This window comes from Aegilops tauschii, chromosome 6, assembly GCF_002575655.3.
Source record: "Aegilops tauschii subsp. strangulata cultivar AL8/78 chromosome 6, Aet v6.0, whole genome shotgun sequence".
In the NCBI taxonomy this organism is placed as follows: Eukaryota; Viridiplantae; Streptophyta; class Magnoliopsida; order Poales; family Poaceae; genus Aegilops; species Aegilops tauschii.
In genome coordinates, this window is record NC_053040.3 from 2,286,097 (window position 1) to 2,311,579 (window position 25,483).

At 44.6% G+C, this 25,483-nt stretch overlaps 1 protein-coding gene across 1 annotated transcript; it reads left to right on the forward strand.

Moving 5' to 3' along the window:
* The first annotated feature begins 738 nt into the window (after positions 1–738).
* Positions 739–8,357, forward strand: LOC109783863 (probable LRR receptor-like serine/threonine-protein kinase At1g51810). Its single transcript, XM_073500565.1, has 12 exons — positions 739–1,376; positions 1,663–2,230; positions 2,659–3,155; positions 3,868–4,012; positions 4,352–4,423; positions 4,516–4,581; positions 4,651–4,731; positions 5,355–5,512; positions 5,631–5,863; positions 6,011–6,140; positions 7,133–7,192; positions 7,278–8,357. Exons 1-12 carry the CDS (start codon positions 1,268–1,270, stop codon positions 7,946–7,948), a joined length of 2,790 nt encoding a protein of 929 aa, XP_073356666.1. The 5' UTR covers positions 739–1,267; the 3' UTR covers positions 7,949–8,357.
* The last annotated feature ends 17,126 nt before the right edge of the window (positions 8,358–25,483 follow it).

Here is a 25,483-nt window from a genome sequence, read left to right on the forward strand (position 1 = left end):
GTGACGAAACTCAACATGTCCAAGACACCTACTCCCTCAGTTCCAAATTACTTGACCCATATTTATCTAGACATAGATGTATCTAGACACTAAACAAGTATAGATACATCCGTATTTAGACAAATTCAAGTCAACTAATTTGGAACGGAGGGAGTAACACCTAACAGAAGAACAGAGATACGGAGGGAGCCGGGGTTTAGAGACCTTTTACGGTGCGTCAAGTCAATTAGGACCGTTTGTTTTTTGTGGTTGGACGGCCCAGATAAGGCAATACTACATCAAATTTCTGGTAGTATACTGGGTAGTTAGGGGCATTTTAGGTAGTTCGTTGTTTTATCAATCAGAAAAATGTACACCGCTAGCGTCCAAGCAGATTGCTAATTCATGAGAGCCAAAGCAAAGCGTCGCGTGCAATCATGGGATTGATTCCCAGGCCTTGGTCAAGCTCGCGTCGGCTGCTTTGAATGAGAAACATAAATATATATATATGTCTGCTTAGGATCGTTTCTTAATCGCATGGGCTGATTAAGAAACGATCCTTTGCTTAATGGCTCCCGCACATTGTTTTGCTTGGGGTTGTGAAATGGCTCCCGCACATTGTTTTGCTTGGGGTTGTGATATTTGTTTACGTTGGAGGGGATTCGAATGTGGCAGCTTGCATGTCTCGCAGCCAAGACCCTTCCAACGAAGTGTTTTATATTAGGATTCCGGATGCACCAGCCCCTTAACCACGTGGGTTCAACTTGACTGTCTTTTTGCTGATTAAGAAATGATCATTGGCTTAATGGCTCCCACGTACGTTCCCAGTTGCTTCTGTGATTACATTAGCATCGTGGGCTTTCTTCTTGAATGTTTTTCTTTTATTTTAGACTTGTAACTTTAGTTTGTTTGTCCTTTAACCTAGCATAGCAAACTGATTCAACGAAATATCAACGTGTGCTTTCGCTATAGCTTATTGGACCGAGTTGCATGGTTGGTCAAAGCCCACGCTGGCCGGAAAATTGCAAAGACAGTGAAACAAAATTCCACGTCAAGTTGCACCATCTCTATTAATTCCTTAGTTTAATGCAAGTTGCATTTCTTTCAAGACAAGTTCACCTACCGATGAACAAAACTTTAGTTTTGTTCGCACCGTTAACCGCATGTGCCAATCGAGGCCAAGTCATGGGAAGCAAGCACTAAACCTTGCTAATTGATTTCCTCTGCTATATAACTAACCCCACAAGTCACTTGTAGGAGATACGTACGCCGTTTCTTGCTTGAAACCATGGTGATCAATTTCATTTGCTGGCCAAGTACCAAACCGGCATGGATCTTGGCGCTGCTGCTCAACCTGGTCCCGATGATTCAAGTCCACGGCCAGCCTCCTTCTTCTGGTAACACAAGCATATCCTCTGAGCTTTTCAGTTGTAGATCCTACAGTTCTTTAAGCTATGCTCCATCTGCAATGCATACAGTACAGTTGTGTTTACTTTAACATGCAACTTAAAGAAATCTCGCTTTACAGTAATCTTTTTTTTTGCGGGTAATCTGAACATCCATACATTATTATCAGCTTCTGAGTATCCAGTGCACAGCTAGTGATCTTGCATCAATCAATCCCAAACCGTTGGATGTTGGAGCACATGAAATTGATACATATTCTCCATTGTATATATATAGGGTTCATAAGCATCGACTGTGGATTGAGAAACAGCAGTTCCTACAACGACAGCGCCACCGGGCTATGGTTCGATCCTGACGATGGATATGTCGAGGGTGGCATGAGAAAACAGATATCTCAAAAGTTTATGGCTGATCCCTTCAATGAGCAACAAAAAACCCTGATGAGCTTTCCTGACGGCTCAAGGAATTGCTATACACTGCCATCCACCATCGGTAAGAAGTATCTATTGAGAGCCACGTTTACTTATGGCAACTATGATGGGTTGAACAAGACTCTGGACGGGTCGCTGTTTCTGTTTGGGCTCCATATCGGCGTTAATTCCTGGGAGGCGGTGAACTTGACAAACTGGGACCACACGAGTATACTATGGAAGGAGCTGCTCACCGTTGCTCCGAGCAACTCCTTGTCCGTCTGCTTGGTAAACTTGGGTTCAGGGATTCCCTTCATATCCTCGTTGGAGCTAAGGCCACTCGAAGATACGATGTACCCTTTTGTCAATACTTCTGTTTCAATCAGCCTTTTGGCTCGAACCAGATTTGGCAACGTCGCCGACTCTATCACAAGGTCCGTCCATAATAATATTGGAGTAGATATAAGTTGTGTCTGCAAATGGTTTTCGATTCAGTTTGCTAGCTTAATGCACATATAGTGTTTGCTGCTTTTTTCCTTTATCCTGCAATTTCTTCTAACAAAAACTAATAGTAGTAATTAAATCTTAATACAACTTGTAAGTAAATGCCAAACTGTACCGTGCTACCTATTTATCTGTCTTGTTTGTGTCCTTGTTGTTGCAATTATAGGATTGCTAATATTTGTTGTGTTGTTCTGTTATATTGATCCGACCCTCATATAAGTTATATATAGAAGTACATGGTGGGGTAGAGACTTTGAGTACAAGACAAGACATTGCATGTTTAAACTAATTATATCTCTATCTTCTTATCTCTAACTCAAACCCATATGTATTCTAACACTTGTGTCCAATTAATTAGGTATCCAACAGATAATTATGACCGCATCTGGGAAAGCGACTCCACATCCTACCCCGGGGTCATCCTGAGCACTACCAATAAAGTGGAGAGCCTCCCGGGCAACAACTTCTTCAATATACCGTCGGTCATCATGCAGAATGCCTTGACAGTAGACATGAACTTCTCCAGGTCCAGGATAATCATCACCCCACCAGAAGGTCCCAATATAGACACTAAGAACATGCAGCTTCTCCCAATCTTTCACTTTGCCGAGATCAATGGGAGCAACCCAAACAGGAGGTTCGACATCTACAGTGCCGGCGAATTGCTCTTCTCAGATTTCTCCCCTTCACGATTCCAGGTGGACAGCATGCACCAGAACGGCCGGTTCTTGCGCAACCCAAATGCATCCTTCCTCCTGAACAAGACGGTCAGCTCGACACTCAAGCCATTGATCAACGCGTTCGAGTCCTACTCCCTCGTTCGGATGGATAACCTCACTACTGACTCGGAAGATGGTAAGCTGATGTATATACTGCACGTTCATTACACACTTGTCATTTAGTACGTATATGCATGACAGATTCATATGATCGTGATGCAATTTATTCAGTTGCTTGAATAGCACCTCCAGCTGCATACACGCGTTTATAAAGAAATGTTAATGACCGGGATATCACTGTGTAGGCCCCCAAAGATTCTCGACTCCATTTGGTATTGTCACGATCTGCACTAAACTAGTAGAAACAAGTTCATCAGCCGGTGGGCTCACTAGTTGAGTAAACCAGAATATAAAGGTCAAATTGCCAATGAGCCATGGCCAAGACCATAGTTGAGGAATGAATTCATACAATTTATTCAATTATATGAAAAGATAAATACTTGCATCTGAAATAACTTTGCAAATTGTTATTATGACCTACCGCCTAGGCTGTTGGAGATGCTTTGGCTAGGGAAAGGGGAGAGATGGGAGAAGTTAGGGTAACTTCCAGTATACTTCATTCATGGCAGGTATCTCCTTGTATACACGGAGACACCCCGAGGAAATCCAAACCTTGAAGACCAACCTCTATCTTTAGAAGTCCAATCTCGAAAATGGAAAGCATGCCCTCATATAACACAACTACTTAAGTTAATGTTTTCGTCTTTTTAATACATATAAGCCCTATAACCAACATATACATGTTTTTTATTCCGGGTTCATATTTTTCTGTGTTTTTCCTATTGTAGTCAATTACATGAAAGAAGTCAAGAACCACTACAATTTGACACGGGTAAACTGGAATGGAGATCCGTGCTCCCCAAGAGAATATTCCTGGGAAGGTTTGACTTGCGACTACTCAAAGAGCAACCAGAATCCAAGGATTGTTTCAGTGTAAGAACATAATACAATATACATTTGAAATTAAAGCATTGGAGTTTAATTTTTTAACAATTTTAATGCATAAGTTTAATGCTCCACAAAAGCCCCCTCCTGACTTAAGTGTTTCTCCAAATATATGTTATGTATAAATATTTAACTATACAGACCCTTGGTCCTGTTTCTTACCGGCAAAGATCTTTATAACACAGATAATTTATTAGAAAAGAAGAACATGTAATTTATTGTAAACCTTGACCACAGAAATAAGCTTACATAATCTTGAAAATATATGTCAGCTCGATGAAATCACTAGATTAATAGAACTTGTTGTAACATGAGTTGCTTTCGCAGAAATCTCTCTGCGAGTGGATTGAAAGGTGGATTAGCCGTATCTTTGATGAACATGGTATCACTAGTATACATGTAAGTGGTACTTACCACAATATTATGATATGCTAGACAGTTATTGCGATTATGTTGGCATATTTTTTACCCTAAGCACAAAACCTATATAGGGATTTATCACACAACAATTTGACGGGAGCTATTCCAGACTATCAACTAAAGTCACTCAAAATTCTGTAAGTCTGAATGCATATTTGGTTGATGATATTGATTTCACGTGAATAATTTTAAATATTATTTTCCAGCAACTTGTCAAACAACCAGCTCGTTGGGCCAATCCCTGATTCTATTCTTCGAAGATTTCAGGCTGGTTTGCTTGAATTAAGGTTTGCCGTGCTGTATTGTGCAATTCGTTGATATATTTATATTTCTGATCAAGCTGAAAAACACACCAATAGGCTCAACCCAAGGTTCATTATGACAGAAATAATGGGCATTTAGGAACAATAGTTGCAAATATTATATAAATTATTGGTAGAAACACATTATGTTTCTTTGGCACGCCTTCCCAAACAAGAGCTACACATGCTCACTTTCTACTTGTGCAGCAACACACTTCCATAGCTCAACCAGCTATATGCATAAACTCCCGTCAAATGCAACTAAGTTGTGTGGCACCCAATTAGTCTGCCACAAAATAGTCGTACTTTTGCAGTTCTTATTCATCCAAACGTACCCAAGTAACATATACTAGCATCTAGTAACTACAAAATGATTTATCATTTGTGAGCCTTCAACATGAGAGGAAGATGATGACCTATTCATAATGGGATGCGATTTGAAAACCATGCAGTCTGTTAATTTAGAGGTTGGATGTCCTTATAAGAACTATTAGAGGGTTAGTCGTGCTAGAAAAGGGAAGTATGTTACAATCATAATTTTGTAGAGCCGTTGCAGCTAATATGTTTGAGAGATTATTTATAGATATGTTGTGCATTTGTGTCACAAGATTGGAAGGCAACCCCATATGCTCAAAAGTCAAAGATACATACTGCTCAAATAAGAATAAGAATGCCATACAAACAATGGTTATTGCAGTGACGGTTCCTGTGGTACTGGTATCCCTCATAGTATTGATGTGCATAATCTGGAAGTTATGCTGGAAAGGTAAAATATAACTTTTACGCTCTAAAATCCCCTTTGGTTGCTGCAATAAAATTAGGTAGACATTAGACAACAAATTCATACCTAAACTTTCATGTAACGTAACTTCTTGACTATCCAGGGAAGTCAGACCATGAGGATTATGCCATGTATGAAGAGGAAACTTCCCTACATGTTGACATCAGACGATTCACATACGTAGAGCTCAAGCTCATAACAAATGACTTCCAATCAATCATTGGAAAAGGAGGTTTTGGTATTGTTTATCATGGCAAACTGGAAAATGGTGATGAAGTAGCTGTTAAGGTGCTGATGGAAACATCAATAGAGGACTCAACAGACTTCCTCCCTGAGGTATAACACGAAACCAACATGGTCAAATCATGGATTCTTCAATAGACCATATACAATAAATGAGCAAGATAAATATACCCTTTATGTAGTCCATACGCAATAAATGCAATTGGCTTGTATGTTTGGTAACTATATGTATTCCCACAGGTACAAACCTTGTCCAAAGTTCATCACAAGAATCTTGTGACTTTGAAAGGATATTGCCAAAACAAGAAGTGCCTCGCTCTCATTTATGACTTCATGTCAAGAGGGAATCTTCAACAGCTCATAAGAGGAGGTTTGTTTATTAATTTATACCTTTTATTAATGTTTATATCAAACATTGTTGACTTGTTAGGTTGTAGTTAAATTTGTATAGATATTGTTTGTCATCTAAATCAATAAATTTTAACCTTCAGCGAAACCTAAAATCGGTAAAATCTAAAATGAAGGTTGACAAATTCAGGGTTTTAATTCCTCCAGAACAAACAACCAAAACAGACACCTTGACCACATGGTCTAATTAACCCTTGGGATACAAGTACTTCTCAAATTATATGAATATATGCTGTTTTGTAGAGTAATATAAAAAATCATAGGACATGTCCATAAGTAAATGCATTTGAGTTGCCTAGACTGTTATTGTTACTTTGAGTAAATGCATTTGAGTTGGTGGACCTAATTTACTGTGTATATGTAGATGATATAGTAAGAATTAAGGCCCTAGCTGCACATTCTTGAAGTCACAACCATGGAATGTTCAATTAATTGTTCATAAATATGTGGCTAACAAACTGAGGAAAGCATAGTTACACTCCTAGAGTCATAACCATGATATGATGGAATTGTAAGCATCTTTCAAAGCTAACAAGAAAGAAATCAACTCTGAGGAAAATTTTAAACTAATAATGTAATAGATGGTTCTCTTCTTAATTTGATTTGGATATAACAAAAACTCCCACAAAGAGAAGGAAAAGCATCAGTCGCCTCTCGAATATCAAAGCTCAGTTTTATGTAGGTTTAAGATCTTAATATATCAATTGGTTCCATGCTCAACCATTAAGGCAGTGTGCATAATTTGTTAGCTTGAATATATGTGCAACATGAAAACAATAATAGTAATAATTGTGGTGGTGGTGGTGGTAGTAGTAGTGGTTGTAGTGGTGGTAGAAGTAGTAGTAGTAGTAGTAGTAGTAGTAGTAATGGTAGTAGTACCAATAATAATAACATATATTTACATGCTATGCACGTATCAAGGAACTTATATTAATCTCGTATGTCTTGATGCAGGAGATGACTATAGTTTGAATTGGGAACAACGACTTCATATTGCACTTGATGCTGCACAAGGTCCATATTTTGATTATTTATTTATTTCATGTATTGTATGTATGTATGCTTGTTTTGACTAAGTATGAACTTCAATAAACTATAGGGCTGGAGTATCTACACGAGTCATGCACCCCATCAATAGTTCACAGAGATGTAAAGACCCCCAACATCCTTCTAGACAAGAATCTGGTGGGGATAATATCTGATTTTGGGCTTTCCCGCGCTTTTAATGATGCTCACACACACATATCTACTGTTGCTGCTGGCACTCTTGGCTACCTTGACCCTGAGTACCATGCAACTTTCCAACTCACAGTCAAGACAGATGTCTATAGCTTCGGCATCGTGCTTTTGGAGATCATCACTAGCCAGCCCCCGGTATTGATGGAGCCACAAACCTTTCATCTACCAAACTGGGTACGCCATAAGATTGCCATGGGCAATATTCATGACATCGTGGATAAGAGGTTGTTGGATCAGTACGATGCTAATTCTCTCCAGAGTGTGGTAGACCTCGCCATGAACTGCGTCGAAAACGCGGCCATCCATAGGCCGACCATGACCGAGGTTGTTTCAAGGCTCAAAGAGTTGTTGCCAGTAGTTTCAAGCGAAAAGCTGTCTGTTTCTGCTTCAACTAGTAGTATGAACCCCATGGATGCTGAAATTCGAAGGCAATTTCAGTTGACAATTTCTGGAGTAAGCAACGAGGAGAACTCCTTCCAGTCTGGTTATGCCGGTGGGATGTCAGAATTAATCCATTTATCTGGACGGTGAAAGGGAAACTCCTACTGAGTTATTGTTGCATCTGGTTAGTCAAAGTTTGGTGATATGCTCAAATGTGTCCCTGTTTGTTGTTCATAAACTGTAATCGATTCATTTTATGTTTCTGGCACGTATGTGGTGTTTTCCTTTCTGTTATGTTTTTGTGCGAACTCTGCTATACTTACTTGCACTAATTAATTTTCAAAAAGGAAGCATCTTCTTCATGTCAGAACTCGTGATATATTACTAGGATTTCTTATCCGTTACCCACGCATGGAGTCCCAGACCAATCCTAAACAAGTGGTCTGCTCAAAGCGTTGTTGATTAATAATTTTGCTTATTGATCCCTAATATCTCACGCAATGTGTGGAATAAGCTAAGAAAAAATAGGTGCTCCTTCTACCAAACCCTATGAACATTTCCCGAGTCATGGACTATCACAAAATTATACGCGATGGAGTTGCGCTATGAGTTAGTTTTAACCTGAGCTGTGAAGAGGCTGATCCTGTTCATGGTCTCCGGCCGCCCGACGGCAGTTCCTCGACTCGGCCGCCGCCCACTGCAGCGTCTCATCCAGCTCCGCGTTGAACACAAACTGTTGTGGCCTTGTATCCCGACAACCCGTAGCCGCCCGCCTAGCGTCAGAGCGGTAACGGGCTGCACGTGCCGAGTCGCACGTGTCGGCCCTAGGCACGTATCGGCCCTAGCGTCAGAGCGGGAGTCGCACGTGTCGGCCCTAGGCACGTATCAACAGCCCATAACCCCTCCGTGTTACCCTTGCCCAGTAGTATTTTTTTATCTCACACAGTTCAATTCTCGGCTCGGTTCTGAGCCACCGATATCCTGAAAAAAAATTAGTGATTTAAACGCTTTTATATTAGTTTACGGAGGGAGTACAAACTTGCAGAGGGTGAAAAATAGATATAAGCTGCATGGTTTCCGTATGCACTCACTGCACGTTGGCAAATCTCTCTCTCTCCCCCCCTCTCTCTCTCTCTCTGTGGACTCACACAATCGCAAGGAGGAAGAACAGGAGGTTTGTGCCGTGTAGAACTCGCGACTTTCTTGTTGTCTTTGCACTGGATTTATTTGCGGTACAACTCGTGGCCCCCTAACTGCGTGCCACCACCGATCGTTCTGCTCGTTCCTGTTGGTTTTTGATCCCTAGATCAAATCACCCAGGATCTCATACACGTAGTGCAAAGCTAGCAAGCAGCTTGATCGATTCCTTTAGACGTGGACAGCTAACTTCGGCAGTCTCGGCGGAACAGATACGAGGTACCGAATCGATGGATCGCAACAGGCTCGTATTGCTTTCTTTTCGTTGTTATAGTATGGGGCTACATGGGTATATAAAGGAGCTATATATTATATACCTCCTTTATAGCTCCTTTATATACCAGGTTTATCTCATGGGAAATTTGGAACGAGAGGAATGCACGCGTCTTCCGTAACACCGCGGTGCCGGTTGGGGTTCTTGTTGCAAGAATCAAAGATGTTTCAAAGTGTTGGTGCCTTGCAGGGGCCAAATATTTAATTACTGTAGTGCCGCGAGAGTGATGTCTTTGTAATTCGGCCTTTGGCCAAAAATTCTAAACCTTCTTCTTAATCAATGAAAGTGGCAAATCTTTTGCCCAGTTTCAAAAAAAAAATATAAAGGAGCTAAACAGCCCAAGCTAACCTAGTCGGTTCTTACTTAGGAGTATTACTCGGATACGTACACACATCTATACTCGGACGTCAGGTTTATCCCAATATTCACCCCCTAAACATGACGTCCTCGCCTCCTCGGTGCGACCTGGATCCTAAATGCGATGACTACTACTCATAAGCAATATCCTAGGCATTGCATCTGCCATTCTTCGTAGCATTTCAGGGACCGTCTTTGCTGCCATTAGCTCCTTCATAGCTTGACGGCAACACTCCTCATTGGTCGCTTCTTGAACCTTCACCTGTTCTTCGGTGCTTAGTACCGTGTCTATCGGATCCCCGAGGGAACATCTTTTGAACTCGAGTGAGACCAAACTTCGGTCCAACTTTGAGTTCCAAGCTCTTGGCGCTTGCTTCAGCTCGTAAAGTGCCTTCTTGAGCTTGTAAACTTTCCCTTCTTCTTCTTTCTTCTCGTAGCCGAGGGGTTGTTCCATGTACACTTCTTCTGTGAGGTCACCGTTGAGGAAAGCGGATTTAACATCCATATGATGAACCTTCCAATCCTCTTGTGCTGCCAAAGCTAGGAGCACTCTCACCGTCTTGATTCGAGCAACCGGTGCAAACACCTCCTCATAGTCAACTCCTTGACGTTGTACGTAGCCCTTTGCAACGAGTCTTGCCTTGTACTTCACAATGGCATCCTTCGTGTCCTTCTTTAACTTGTAAACCCACTTCAAACCTATCACCTTTTGGTTCGGAGGTCGGGTTACCAAAGTCCACGTGCCATTGCTCTCGATCGCCTTCATCTCCTCATCCATGGCGTGCATCCAACTTGAAATTTTTCTCACCTCTACGAAGTTCGCCGGCTCCTCAACTCCGAGTAAACACAAATCGGAGTACTCGAGCCTAACTGGCTTTTCGTACTTGTAGACTTTCTTGAGGGTCTTGTAGCGACGAGGCCCGGAAGAATCCGTTGTGGCTTGTGAAGGAGGCGACACAAATTTTGTCGGCGTCGATGCACTTGAGGAAGACGGCTGAGTCCTGGGCGTGGTAGATGCCGGATTGTTGGCATCCACGCTGTCGACATCCTCATCGTTGGCATAGTCGTTGTGACCGTGACTATCATCTTGATTGTCGTCATCAATGTGACGCCCGGATAATTAAGCTACAGTAATTCCCTCTTAATGATGCCACATCATCATGATTACTGTTGTTAAACTCACATTGGTTCGAAACCGGTTCAAATTTCAAATTCAAATCAAAGTCCAAAATTCAAATTGCCAAACATGAAAACTAAAATGTTCAAAGTGTGGCAAATAATCCCTGGATATTTGTCATGTTGGAACCAACCTCATTTGAGTTCCCAAAATGCCCCTAGGATTTTATCTTGTGGTCCAACAATAATTAAATTGGCCTTTCCAATTTCTAAAAATGGTTAGCCAACTCCTTTTGACCCCAAACTTTTTATGCAACTTCACTTTGTTCCTATCTATTTTTGTGCAAAGTGCCACATTTAACAAAAATAATTCAGTAGCTCTTTTAAATAGGAAACAGAGGCAAATAAAAAAAATAAGAAAAAGAAAAGAGGAGAGGCCCCCATCCCTCACTGGGCCTCGGCCCGTAACCCCCAGGCCGACCCACACGGCCCCCTCACCCCCCTGCATAACCCCCCCCCCCCCACTCCCTCACCGTAGCCCGAAAATATCTCCCCACTCCCCACGCACTTCCCCCCACTCCCCCGATCCCCTTCTGGATCGGGGCTCGACTGCGTCGCCCTGCCCCTGGCGACCGTGGACGCCCATCGCGGTCGCTCGACGCCCGGTGTCCGCCTCGCCGTCGCCGTTTGCCAGCACCGCCCGTCTCCGCCTTCGACCACCCCCAGCGTTCCCGACGCCGTCGTCGTCGGCACCGCCCCGACGTCGCCGCCACCCGACGCCGACGCCCTCGACATCGCCACCCCGAGCCCACTGCCACTCCCCTACGCTCCGCTGTGAGCACGCTCCCCTCTTCCCCCTTCCCGCTCCTCTGCCTTGGCCTACGCGCTCCGCGTCGCCGTTGCCTGTCGCCGCTCGCCGCCGCCGTTCGTGCGCCGCCGCGCTACCCAGTGCTGTCGCTGCTGTTATTCTGCTGCTACCAGCTGCGGCTTGTCACTCCTTGACCTGCCGCGCGCCTCGCCTGCGTCCTCCGCCCACGCGCCGCGCTGCCCCTGCCCTGCAGCCCCGCTCGCCGGCGCCGACTGGCCCCGGCCGAGCCAGCTCCGGCCGGCCGCGCGCGCCAGGCCAGGCCTCGCTGTGGCCTCCGTCGGCTGCCCACGGGCGCTCGCGCCCTGGTACCCGCGTGCCCGTGCCGTGCTATGGCTCTGAGCCAGTGACAGATGGGGCCCAACCCCCCCTTTTTTAGAATAAAAAAGAAACCAAAAAATATATTAAAATATGTTAATTAATTATTAAATTAATTAATTAACCTGATTATATTGACTTAATTAACCTAATCATCTGTTAAGTTAATTAATCTGTTTAGTTTAAGTCAATGTGACATTGACAGGGGGCCCCACCCCCTGTTGACCAGTCAAACGTTGACTGGTCAACTGGGACCCCCAGGCCCACCTGTCAGCTTCTGGTACACTGTTGTGTACACAGAGCTGGGTGATTATATTGACTTAATTAACCTAATCATCTGTTAAGTTAATTAATCTGTTTAGTTTAAGTCAATGTGACATTGACAGGGGGCCCCACCCCCTGTTGACCAGTCAAACGTTGACTGGTCAACTGGGACCCCCAGGCCCACCTGTCAGCTTCTGGTACACTGTTGTGTACACAGAGCTGGGTGCACCTAGCATTTAACCTGTATTTTTGAATTAAAACTAATTTCAGAATATTGTTTAAATCTTTGAAAAATCATATAAAATAATCCGTAACTCGGATGAAAAAGTTTTCTACATGAAAGTTGCTCAGAACGACGAGACGAATCCGAATACGCGATCTGTTCGTCTGCCACATGCCCCTAACTACCTGAACATGCAACTTTTCCCCTCCGTTTCATTTGTCCGAAAATGCTAAACCTGGGGAGACATTCCCGGATGTTATCCCCCTTCACCGGTAACGTGTAGCACCGTGTTAGAACACGTCTAGCTCTGTCTGTTGTCCTGTTATGCTCTTGCTTGCTATGTATTTACTGTTTCTCCCCCCTCTTCTCTCCCGTAGACCCCGAGACTGCCGCTGATGCCGCTGTGATCAACTACGTCGACGACGACCCCTTCTTCTTGTCTGAGCAACTAGGCAAGCCCCCCCTTTGATCATCCCGATATCGCCCATTCCATTCTCTCATGCTTGCATTAGATTTTGCTACTGTTATTGATTGCTCCTATTCTGATGCATGGCCTGCTTTTGTACCAGCTGTTGTACCTTACCTGCTTATCCTAAACTGCTTAGTATAGGTTGGATAGTGATCCATCAGTGACCCGTCCTTGTTGCCCCTGCTTCATCATCGACGACTCGATCTACGTGATCAACGACCAGAGCCCGACACCTCACATCACATCATGCCCCTTTTGTTGCTCGACTCTGCAGAACTACTATCGAGTGCCGAGGGTGATCCCCCATAACGCACTCCTGATGATAATTCTGTAGTGTAGCTATTCAGTCGTGGTCATCGAGGGTGATTTCCTCTTACACCATTCCCGATACGGCTCTGTCGTTCAACACCTCAAGTGTGAACCTCGAGGGTGGTCCCTCTTACGTTCACCTTGATGATTACATCGAGTGGAATCCTCCGAGGGTGATTCCTTGGGTTTTCCCCTTGATGTTTGGACACACGGTTACCTTGACTTTACTGGAGACCTTGGTGAAAGTCGGGCGGGCCCGGAGAGCACCCGCAAGATGGTTACGAGGCACAGCCGGGAAGTCAGGCAGCCCTCGAGTGGGCTGGGCTTGCCCTTGCCGTATTTCCTCAAGACGGGGAGACGGGGTCACATTATCGTGAGTCTCTGCTCGTCTCCGCGAGCCCCCAATGCACTAACAGGTTTGGGTATTTGTTCTGAGTTGGCCTTTGGCCTTTACGCACTAACCACCACGCGAGAATAGATATGGGCCTCGACGTCGCAGTATCAGCCGAAGCTTTGTCAGATGTCCAGTTCAGCATTGCGGCATGGCTGGGCCGGCACCATCCTGTAGTGGTGGAGCCTGGTCCGCCCTGCTCGCAACGACCCGGAGTGCAACGTGTGATGGGCCCAGACCCCAGAGTGCTTAGGATGTAGACCAGCGGGGACCTCTCTGCTGAGCCTAGGTAGGGCTACGACGTGTTGATCTTCCGAGGCCGGGCATTGACCCTAGAAAGGTGTGTCCAGCCAGAGTGATCGAGCGTGTTGGGTAACGTGGTGCACCCCTGCAGGGAAGATCTTTATTCGAATACTGTGTCCACGGTAATGGACGTTCAGACTTATATCTTGGTCTAATACAACTAGAAATGGATACTTAAGTTATGTGGCTCCGGGATTGCTTTCTCGCAGGGAGTCGAGGAAGGATCTCTGGGCATTATTGCTACAACATGCTTGATAATTAAACTACTATTCTTTACTCTTCTACATGCTGCAAGATGCTTGGAGCTGCTTGAAGATGCTAGTCTTCGATAGGCTAGGCCTTCCCCTCTATTCTGGCATTCTGCAGTTCAGTCCACAGATACAGCCCTTCCATTTGATAGCAATGCATACTTAGTATAGATATGATGCTTGCGAGTACTTTGGATGAGTATTCACGGTTGCTTTGCTCCCCCTTTTCCCCCTTCCTTCTTCTTTCTGGTTGATGCAACCAGATAGTGGATCCTTGGAGCCAGATGCCACCACCGACGGATGCTACTACCTGGAGACCGCCGACGACCAGGAGTAGTTAGGAGGTCCCAGGCAGGAGGCCTTGCCTCTTCGATCATTGTTGCTTTTGTGTTTGCCTTCTTAAGGCATCCTTGTTTAACATATGTATGTACTCAGATATTGTTGTTTCCGCTGACTCTTGTGTATCGAGCTTGTATTCGAGCCCTCGAGGCCCCTGGCTTGTAATATAAAGCTTGTATTATTTTATTTGTGTCTAGAGTTGTGTTGTGATATCTTCCCGTGAGTCCCTGATCTTGGTCGTACACATTTGCGTGCATGATTAGTGTACAGTCGAATCGGGGGCGTCACAAGTTGGTATCAGAGCCGACTGTTTGTAGGATCCCCCTTTCCAACTCCTTGGCCGAAGTTGAGTCTAGTCAAAGAAAAACGGTTTTACTAACATGGCTGTGTGGCTTATCGGCCACGTCGCCATTGGGTGGTATTCGGATCTTTTATTCCTCGCCTATACTCTGGGAATCTGATCTCTCTTCTATTCGGGTTAAATGATTTTGCTAACTCTAACTCTAGGTTCTCGTAAATACTTTCTCCTGGAGAGCCCCTCACTCCAGGTGATTGCTTGGTGCACCAAAAGATTCTGAAGATACTCTCCGATGTTTTCCCGAGACCCATGTGCCCTTCGCCGTTGTGATCCTACCACCGATAAATCCTTATGAGTAACTACCTACGTTGTCGTTCATACCTTCATCCCCAGTTGCTCTAGTTATTACAAGATGCCTTGAATTACTCTCTGTTGTCCTGAGATCCGTTGAGCCTACTGCCTTGCAGTTCTTTGCCACATGAATACCCCTGCGGATAATTACTCGTGCTTGCCGAGTATCCGTTCGTCCACAGTTGTTCACTGTTTCACAAAATTCTTTGGAATATTATCCGATCTTCTGAAAATCCTTAGAAACCTATTACTCTTGCTCCTCCTTGTCTGCTTGCATTGTGGATGCTTTCCATATGTCTGGCAATATTCAGTAGTATCCTTTGTCATATTTAATTTTGAGCATTTGATTCGATATGTTTGTGAATGCTTGCAATCATCAATCAAAGTTAGAATTCTTCCCTTCGGCTCAGACGTCACCCCTGACATGAGCTGGTGTTCGACAAATCAAACCTTGATTGATTGTCGATCTATGTCTATTCAACTTACCTGTCTTTGATCAGAGCCTCTGCTTCTGATCCACCGTTTTGTAAATCATATTTCCTTTGCATTTGAGCTTTGAATTAGTCAGTTATTTCTATAATCTGATATCCTTGCATTCTTTCTTTTTTGGTGGAGTACCGATGCTCACATCAGATCCCTTGTGAACCACCAGATCCTTTGTGGGGTTCTATCCGACAGCGTCCTTCATATTCAGTAACCTTGTGAGCCTTTCCTCGGATACATAATGCCTTTGGTAAATTGTATCTTCTGCTTTCTCAACCATACTCTGCTTTCAGGCTTGACTTATTTACTCGTGAAGTTTATGGTATATGTTACTAAGATGACCCTAATGGGTTGAACCTATGCCGTTTCCCTAATCTGTGTAAACCCGGAGACCTTTATGGGTCATACTCTACTGGTGTTATGCCAGATAAAATCTCAACACTACGGCTTCATCGAAAACAGGAAGTGAATGAAAGGTTGTGCATTAGAGAAGTGGGAGTCGACCTTGAACCTTTGTGTTCATGCCCATGGACCCGATGTGGAACTTATCATGGAAGCTTCTTGCAATAATAATAATCCGCTTGTGATAAGTTCTTCTTGTATCTATGTTTGGTCCTTTGCAACCATGGTTCCGACCATGACTGTTATCCTTCGATTGCTTTTCTCGGACAAGTTAAAGTACTTGTCTTATGCAGATCATTTCACTAGTCCAACCTCTACTTTGATCTACCTTCGAGCATTACCCACTGGTATCTCGAGAATATCACGGAACTACGTAACTTCTGATGAGTTCTACCACAACTATTATTTGTCGCCGATTCAAATTTTCCACGGGTTCTGAGTTGTTAGGCACTCGAGGACACCGTTAACTGATTCGAGTCTACACTTCCCTTTCCCTTGTTTTGTTTAACCTTTCTTGGATTACCTGAGAAGTGATAATTCCCTACTTATGTAACACCTCAGTGTACAAGCTCTGTCTGTAAGACCTTGTTACTATTGTTGATGACATTCCGGTAGCCACCGATGGACGAGAACTTTGCCTATTGGTCCGCCTCGTCTTAACGAGCAGGAAAATGGTTCTCTATTGGAAATATGCCCTAGAGGCAATAATAAATTGGTTATTATTATATTTCCTTGTTCATGATAATCGTTTATTATCCATGCTAAAATTGTATTGATAGGAAACTCAGATACATGTGTGGATACATAGACAACACCATGTCCCTAGTAAGCCTCTAGTTGACTAGCTCGTTGATCAATAGATGGTTACGGTTTCCTGACCATGGACATTGGATGTCGTTGATAACGGGATCACATCATTAGGAGAATGATGTGATGGACAAGACCCAATCCTAAGCCTAGCACAAGATCGTGTAGTTCGTTTGCTAAGAGCTTTTCTAATGTCAAGTATCATTTCCTTAGACCATGAGATTGTGCAACTCCCGGATACCGTAGGAATGCTTTGGGTGTACCAAACGTCACAACGTAACTGGGTGGCTATAAAGGTGCACTACAGGTATCTCCGAAAGTGTCTGTTGGGTTGGCACGAATCGAGACTGGGATTTGTCACTCCGTGTAAACGGAGAGGTATCTCTGGGCCCACTCGGTAGGACATCATCATAATGTGCACAATGTGACCAAGGAGTTGATCACGGGATGATGTGTTACGGAACGAGTAAAGAGACTTGCCGGTAACGAGATTGAACAAGGTATCGGGATACCGACGATCGAATCTCGGGCAAGTACCATACCGGTAGACAAAGGGAATTGTATACAGGATTGATTGAATCCCCGACATCGTGGTTCATCCGATGGGATCATCATGGAACATGTGGGAGCCAACATGGGTATCTAGATCCCGCTGTTGGTTATTGGCCGGAGAACATCTCGGTCATGTCTGCATGGTTCCTGAACCCGTAGGTCTACACACTTAAGGTTCGATGACGCTAGGGTTATAGGGAATAGATATACGTGGTTACCGAATGTTGTTTGGAGTCCCGGATGAGATCCCGGACTTCACGAGGAGTTCCGGAATGGTTCGGAGGTAAAGATTTATATATGGGAAGTCCCGTTTTGGCCACCGGAAGAGTTTCGGGCGTCACCGGTAATGTACCGGGACCACCGGAGGGTTCCGGGGGTCCACCGGGAGGGGCCACCAGCCCCGGAGGTCCCTATGGGCTGTATGTGGAGAGGGACCAGCCCCTTAGTGGGCTGGGCGCCTTCCCTCCCAGGGCCCATGCGCCTGGGGGTTTGGGGGAACCCTAAGGGGAGGCGCCCCCCTTGCCTTGGGGGTCAAGGCAACCCCCCTGGCCGCCGCCCCCTCCTCAGATTGGATCTGAGGGGGCCGGCCCCCCTCTCCCTTGCCCCTATATATATGTGGGGGGTGGGAGGGCAGCAGCAACCCAAGTTCTGGCGCAGCCCTCCCCCTCTTCCATGTCCTCCTCCTCTCCCGTGGTGCTTGGCGAAGCCCTGCAGGATTGCCACGCTCCTCCATCACCACCACGCTGTCGTGCTGCTGCTGGACGGAGTCTTCCCCAACCTCTCCCTCTCTCCTTGCTAGATCAAGGCGTGGGAGACGTCACCGGGCTGCACGTATGTTGAACGCGGAGGCGCCGTGGTTCGGCGCTTAGATCGGAATCAACCGCGATCTGAATCGCTACGAGTACGACTCCTTCATCCGCGTTCTTGCAACGCTTCCGCTTAGCGATCTACATGGTATGTAGATGTACTCCCCTTCCCTCGTTGCTAGATTACTCCATAGATTGATCTTGGTGATGCGTAGAAAATTTTGAATTTCTGCTACGTTCCCCAACAGTGGCATCATGAGCTAGGTCTATGCGTAGTTTCTATGCACGAGTAGAACACAAAGTAGATGTGGGTGTCGATTTTGTCAATTTACTTGCCGTTACTAGTCTTATCTTGATTCGGCGGCATCGTGGGATGAAGCGGCCCGGACCGACCTTACACGTACTCTTACGTGAGACAGGTTCCACCGACTGACATGCACTAGTTGCATAAGGTGGCTAGCGGGTGTCTGTCTCTCCCACTTTAGTCGGATCGGATTCGATGAAAAGGGTCCTTATGAAGGGTAAATAGAAATTGGCATATCACGTTGTGGTTTTTGCGTAGGTAAGAAACGTTCTTGCTAGAAACCCATAGCAGCCACGTAAAACATGCAACAACAATTAGAGGAAGTCTAACTTGTTTTTGCAGGGTATGCTATGTGATGTGATATGGCCAAAAGGATGTGATGAATGATATATGTGATGTATGAGAATGATCATGTTCTTGTAATAGGAATCACGACTTGCATGTCGATGAGTATGACAACCGGCAGGAGCCATAGGAGTTGTCTTAATTTATTGTATGACCTGCGTGTCAATGAAAACGCCATGTAATTACTTTACTTTATTGCTAACCGTTAGCCATAGTAGTAGAAGTAATAGTTGGCGAGACAACTTCATGAAGACACAATGATGGAGATCATGATGATGGAGATCATGGTGTCATGCCGGTGACGAAGGTGATCATGCCGCGCCTCAAAGATGGAGATCAAAAGGCGCAAGATGATATTGGCCATATCACGTCACTTTATGATTTGCATGTGATGTTTGTCATGTTTACATCTTATTTGCTTAGAACGACGGTAGCATAAATAAGATGATCCCTCACTAAAATTTCAAGAGACGTGTTCCCCCTAACTGTGCACCGTTGCGAAGGTTCGTTGTTTCGAAGCACCACGTGATGATCGGGTGTGATAGATTCTAACGTTCGAATACAACGGGTGTTGACGAGCCTAGCATGTACAGACATGGCCTCGGAACACATGCAAAACACTTAGGTTGACTTGACGAGCCTAGCATGTACAGACATGGCCTCGGAACACAAGAGACCGAAAGGTCGAACATGAGTCGTATAGTAGATACGATCAACATGGAGATGTTCACCGATGATGACTAGTCCGTCTCACGTGATGATCGGACACGGCCTACTTTGACTCGGATCATGTATCACTTAGATGACTAGAGGGATGTCTATCTGAGTGGGAGTTCATTAAATAATCAGATGAACTTAATTCATGAACATAGTCAAAAGGTCTTTGCAAATTATGTCATAGCTTACGCTTTAGTTCTACTATTTAAGATATGTTCCTAGAGAAAATTTAGTTGAAAGTTGGTAGTAGCAATTATGCGGACTGGGTCCGTAAACTGAGGATTGTCCTCATTGCTGCACAGAAGGCTTATGTCCTTAATGCACCGCTCGGTGTGCTGAACCTCAGCGTCGTCTGTAGATGTTGCGAAACATCTGACATACACGTTTTGATGACTACGTGAAAGTTCAGTGCGTAATGCTAACGGTTTAGAATTGTGGCACCAAAGACGTTTTTGAAACGTCGTAGAACATATGAGATGTTCCAAGGACTGAAATTGGGATTTCAGACTAGTGCCCACGTCAAGAGGTATGAGACCTCTAACCAGTTTCTTAAGCCTGCAAACTAAGGGAGAAAAGCTCAATCGTTGAGCATGTCCTCAGATTGTCTGAGTACTACAAATCACTTGAATCGAGTGGGAGTTAATCTTCCAGATGAGATAGTGATGGTTCTCCATAGTCACTGCCACCAAGCTATTAGAGCTTCGTGATGAACTATAACATATCAAGGATAGACATGATGATCCTTGAGCAACTCGCGATGTTTGACACCGCGAAAGTAGAAATCAAGAAGGAGCATCAATTGTTGATGGTTAGTAAAACCACTAGTTTCTAGAAGGGCAAGGGCAAAAGGGATACTTCATGAAACAACAAATCATTTGCTGCTCTAGTGAAGAATCCCAAGGTTGAACCCAAACCCGAGACTAAGTGCTTCTGTAATGAGGGGAACGGTCACTGAAGCAGAACTACCCTAGATACTTGGTAGATGAGAAGGCAGGCAAGGTCGATAGAAGTATATTGGATATACATTATATGAATGTGTACTTTACTAGTACTCCTAGCAGCACCAGGGTATTAGATACCGGTTCGGTTGCTAAGTGTTAGTAACTCGAAATAAAAGCTGCGGAATAAACGGAGACTAGCTAAAGGTGAGATGACGATATGTGTTGGAAGTGTTTCCAAGGTTGATGTGATCAAGCATCGCATGCTCCCTCTACCATCGAGATTGGTGTTAAACCTAAATAATTGTTATTTAGTGTTGAGCATAAACATGATTGGATTATGTTTATCGCAATATGGTTATTCATTTAAGGAGAATAATGGTTACTCTGTTTATTTGAATAATACCTTCAATGGTCTTGCACCTAAAATGAATCTCGATCGCCGTGATACACATGTTCGTGCCAAAAGATATAAAATAGTAATGATAGTACCACATACTTGTGGCACTGCCATTTGAATCATATTGGTATAGAACGCATGAAGAAGCTCCATGTAGATGGATCTTTGGACTCACTCGTTTTGAAAAGATTGAGACATGCGAACCATGTCTATTGGTATATATGCATGAAGAAACTCCATGCAGATGGATCGTTTGGACTCACTTGATTTTGAATCACTTGAGACATGCAAATCATACCACATGGGCAAGATGACTGAAAGGCCTCGTTTTCAGTAAGATGGAACAAGAGAGCAACTTGTTGGAAGTAATACATTTGATGTGTGCAGTCCAATGAGTGCTGAGGCACGCAGTGGATATCGATATGTTCTTACTTCACAGATGATTTGAGTAGATGCTGAGAATATTTACTTGATGAAACACAAGTCTGAATTATTGAAAGGTTCAAGTAATTTCATAGTGAAGTTGAAGATCGTCGTGACAAGAGGATAAAATGTCTATGATATGATCATAGAGATATCTGAGTTACGAGTTTGGCACATAATTAAGACATTGTGGAAAGTGTTTCACAATTAATACCGCCTGGAACACCACAATGTGATGGTGTGTCCGAACATCATAACTGCACCCTATTGGATATGGTGCATACCATGATGTCTCTTATCGAATTACAACTATCGTTTATGGGTTAGGCATTAGAGACAACCGCATTCACTTTAAATAGGGCACCACACAATTCCGTTGAGACGACACCGAGAAACCTAAGTTGTCGTTTCTTAAAAGTTTGGGGCTGCGATGCTTATGTGAAAAAGTTTCAGGCTGATAAGCTCGAACCCAAAGCGAATAAATGCATCTTCATAGAATACCCAAAAACAGTTGGGTATACCTCCTATTTCAGATCTAGAAGCAAAAGTAATTGCTTCTAGAAACGAGTCCTTTTTCGAGGAAAAGTTTCTCTCGAAAGAATTGAGTGGGAGGATGGTGGAGACTTGATAAGGTTATTGAACCGTCACTTCAACTAGTGTGTAGCAGGGCACAGGAAGTTGTTCCTGTGGCACCTACACCAATTGAAGTGGAAGCTTATGATAGTGATCATGAAACTTCGGATCAAGTCACTACCAAACCTCGTAGGTCGACAAGGATATGTACTACTCCTGAGTGGTACGGTAATCCTGTCTTAGATATCATGTTGTTAGACAATACTGAACCTACGAGCTATGGAGAAGCGATGGTGGGCCCATATTCCGACAAATGGTTAGAAGCCATGAAATCCGAGATAGGATCCATGTATCAGAACAAAGCATGGACTTTGGTGAACTTGCCCGATGATCGGCAAGCCATTGAGATAAATGGATCTTTAAGAAGAAGACGGACATGGACGGTAATGTTACCGTCTATGAAGCTCGACTTGTAGCAAAGAGTATTTTCACAAGTTCAAGGAGTTGACTACGATGAGATTTTCTCATCCGTAGCGATGCTTAAGTCCGTCGGATTCATGTTACCATTAGCTGCATTTATGAAATCTGGCAGATGGATGTCAAAACAAGTTTCCTTACCAGTTTTCGTAAGGAAAGGTTGTATGTGATACAATCAGAAAGGTTTTGTCGATCCTAAGGATGCTAAAAGGTATGCTAGCTCCAGCGATCCTTCCATGGACTAGAGCAAGCATCTCGGAGTCAGAATATACGCTTTGATGGAGTGATCAAAGTTTTTGGGTTTATACAAAGTTTGTTAGAAACTTGTATTTACAATAAAGTGAGTGGGAGCGCTACAACATTTCTGATAAGTATATGTGAATGACATATTGTTGATCCGAAATGATGTAAAATTTCTGGAAAGCATAAAGGGTTGTTTGAAAGGAGTTTTTCAAAGGAAGACCTCGATAAAGCTGCTTACATATTGGGCATCAAGATCTATAGAGATAGATCAAGACGCCTGATGATACTTTCAAAGAATGCACACCTTGACATGATTTTGAAAGCGTTCAAAATAGATCAGCAAAGAAGGAGTTCTTGGCTGTGTTACAAGGTGTGAGTATTGAGTAAGACTCAAGACCTGACCACAGCAGAAGAGAGAGAAAGGACGAAGGTCGTCCCCTATGCTTTAGACGTAGGCTCTACAGTATGCTATGCTGTGTACCGCACATGAAGTGTGCCTTGCCATGAGTTGGTCAAGGGGTACGATAGTGATCCGGGAATGGATCACATGACAGCGGTCAAACTTATCCTTAGTATCTAGTGGACTAAGGAATTTTCTCGATTATGGAGGTGAAAAGGGGTTCGTCGTAAAGGGTTACGTCGATGCGAACTTTGACACTAATCCGGATGACTCTGAGTAGTAAACCGGATTCGTATAGTAGAGCAGTTATTTGAAATGGCTCCAAGTAGCGCGTGGTAGCATCCACAAGATGACATAGATATTCGTAAAGCACACACGGATCTGAAAGGTTCAGACCCGTTGACTACAACCTCTCTCACAAGCATAACATGATCAAACCAGAACTCATTGAGTGTTAATCACATAGTGATGTGAACTAGATTGTTGACTCTAGTAAACTCTTTGGATGGTAGTCACATGGTGATGTGACCTGTGAGTGTTAATCACATGGTGATGTGAACTAGATTATTGACTCTAGTGCAAGTGGGAGACTGTTGGAAATATGCCCTAGAGGCAATAATAAATTGGTTATTATTATATTTCCTTGTTCATGATAATCGTTTATTATCCATGCTAAAATTGTATTGATAGGAAACTCAGATACATGTGTGGATACATAGACAACACCATGTCCCTAGTAAGCCTCTAGTTGACTAGCTCGTTGATCAATAGATGGTTACGGTTTCCTGACCATGGACATTGGATGTCGTTGATAACGGGATCACATCATTAGGAGAATGATGTGATGGACAAGACCCAATCCTAAGCCTAGCACAAGATCGTGTAGTTCGTTTGCTAAGAGCTTTTCTAATGTCAAGTATCATTTCCTTAGACCATGAGATTGTGCAACTCCCGGATACCGTAGGAATGCTTTGGGTGTACCAAACGTCACAACGTAACTGGGTGGCTATAAAGGTGCACTACAGGTATCTCCGAAAGTGTCTGTTGGGTTGGCACGAATCGAGACTGGGATTTGTCACTCCGTGTAAACGGAGAGGTATCTCTGGGCCCACTCGGTAGGACATCATCATAATGTGCACAATGTGACCAAGGAGTTGATCACGGGATGATGTGTTACGGAACGAGTAAAGAGACTTGCCGGTAACGAGATTGAACAAGGTATCGGGATACCGATGATCGAATCTCGGGCAAGTACCATACCGGTAGACAAAGGGAATTGTATACAGGATTGATTGAATCCCCGACATCGTGGTTCATCCGATGAGATCATCGTGGAACATGTGGGAGCCAACATGGGTATCCAGATCCTGCTGTTGGTTATTGGCCGGAGAACATCTCGGTCATGTCTGCATGGTTCCCGAACCCGTAGGGTCTACACACTTAAGGTTCGATGACGCTAGGGTTATAGGGAATAGATATACATGGTTACCGAATGTTGTTCGGAGTCCCGGATGAGATCCCGGACTTCACGAGGAGTTCCGGAATGGTCCGGAGGTAAAGATTTATAAATGGGAAGTCCCGTTTTGGCCACCGGAAGAGTTTCGGGCGTCACCGGTAATGTAATGGGACCACCGGAGGGTTCCGGGGGTCCACCGGGAGGGGCCACCAGCCCCGGAGGGCCCTATGGGCTGTATGTGGAGAGGGACCAGCCCCTTAGTGGGCTGGGCGCCTTCCCTCCCAGGGCCCATGCGCCTGGGGGTTTGGGGGAACCCTAAGGGGAGGCGCCCCCCTTGCCTTGGGGGCAAGGCAACCCCCCTGGCCGCCGCCCCCTCCTCAGATTGGATCTGAGGGGGCCGGCCCCCCTCTCCCTTGCCCCTATATATATGTGGGGGGGTGGGAGGGCGGCAGCAACCCAAGTTCTGGCGCAGCCCTCCCCCTCTTCCATGTCCTCCTCCTCTCCCGCGGTGCTTGGCGAAGCCCTGCAGGATTGCCACGCTCCTCCATCACCACCACGCCGTCGTGCTGCTGCTGGACGGAGTCTTCCCCAACCTCTCCCTCTCTCCTTGCCGGATCAAGGCGTGGGAGACGTCACCGGGCTGCACGTGTGTTGAACGCGGAGGCGCCGTGGTTCGGCGCTTAGATCGGAATCAACCGCGATCTGAATCGCTACGAGTACGACTCCTCCATCCGCGTTCTTGCAACGCTTCCTCTTAGCGATCTACAATGGTATGTAGATGCACTCCCCTTCCCTTGTTTCTAGATTACTCCATAGATTGATCTTGGTGATGCGTAGAAATTTTTTAATTTCTGCTACGTTCCCCAACATTCTCTTCGTCCCTCGCCCTTGGTACCAACGTTGTTGCCAACATAACTGACAGGTTGTCCTCTGACATGCCTTGCTACCTTAACCGTACAAAATGTTAGCACCCTTCCTGCTTTTAACCCACATGGTGGGCCCATAACCCACAGTTCCACAGGATCGAAACCTGACTC

What these genes read in the sequence shown, in the direction of transcription:
- LOC109783863 (XM_073500565.1), top strand. Translation starts at nt 1,268, where the DNA reads ATGGTGATCAATTTCATTTGCTGGCCAAGTACCAAACCGGCATGGATC. An exon ending in ATGGTATCACTAGTATACAT is followed by an intron (nt 4,424 to 4,515) that starts GTAAGTGGTACT and finishes AAACCTATATAG; the next exon opens with GGATTTATCACACAACAATT. An exon ending in CAACAGACTTCCTCCCTGAG is followed by an intron (nt 5,864 to 6,010) that starts GTATAACACGAA and finishes GTATTCCCACAG; the next exon opens with GTACAAACCTTGTCCAAAGT.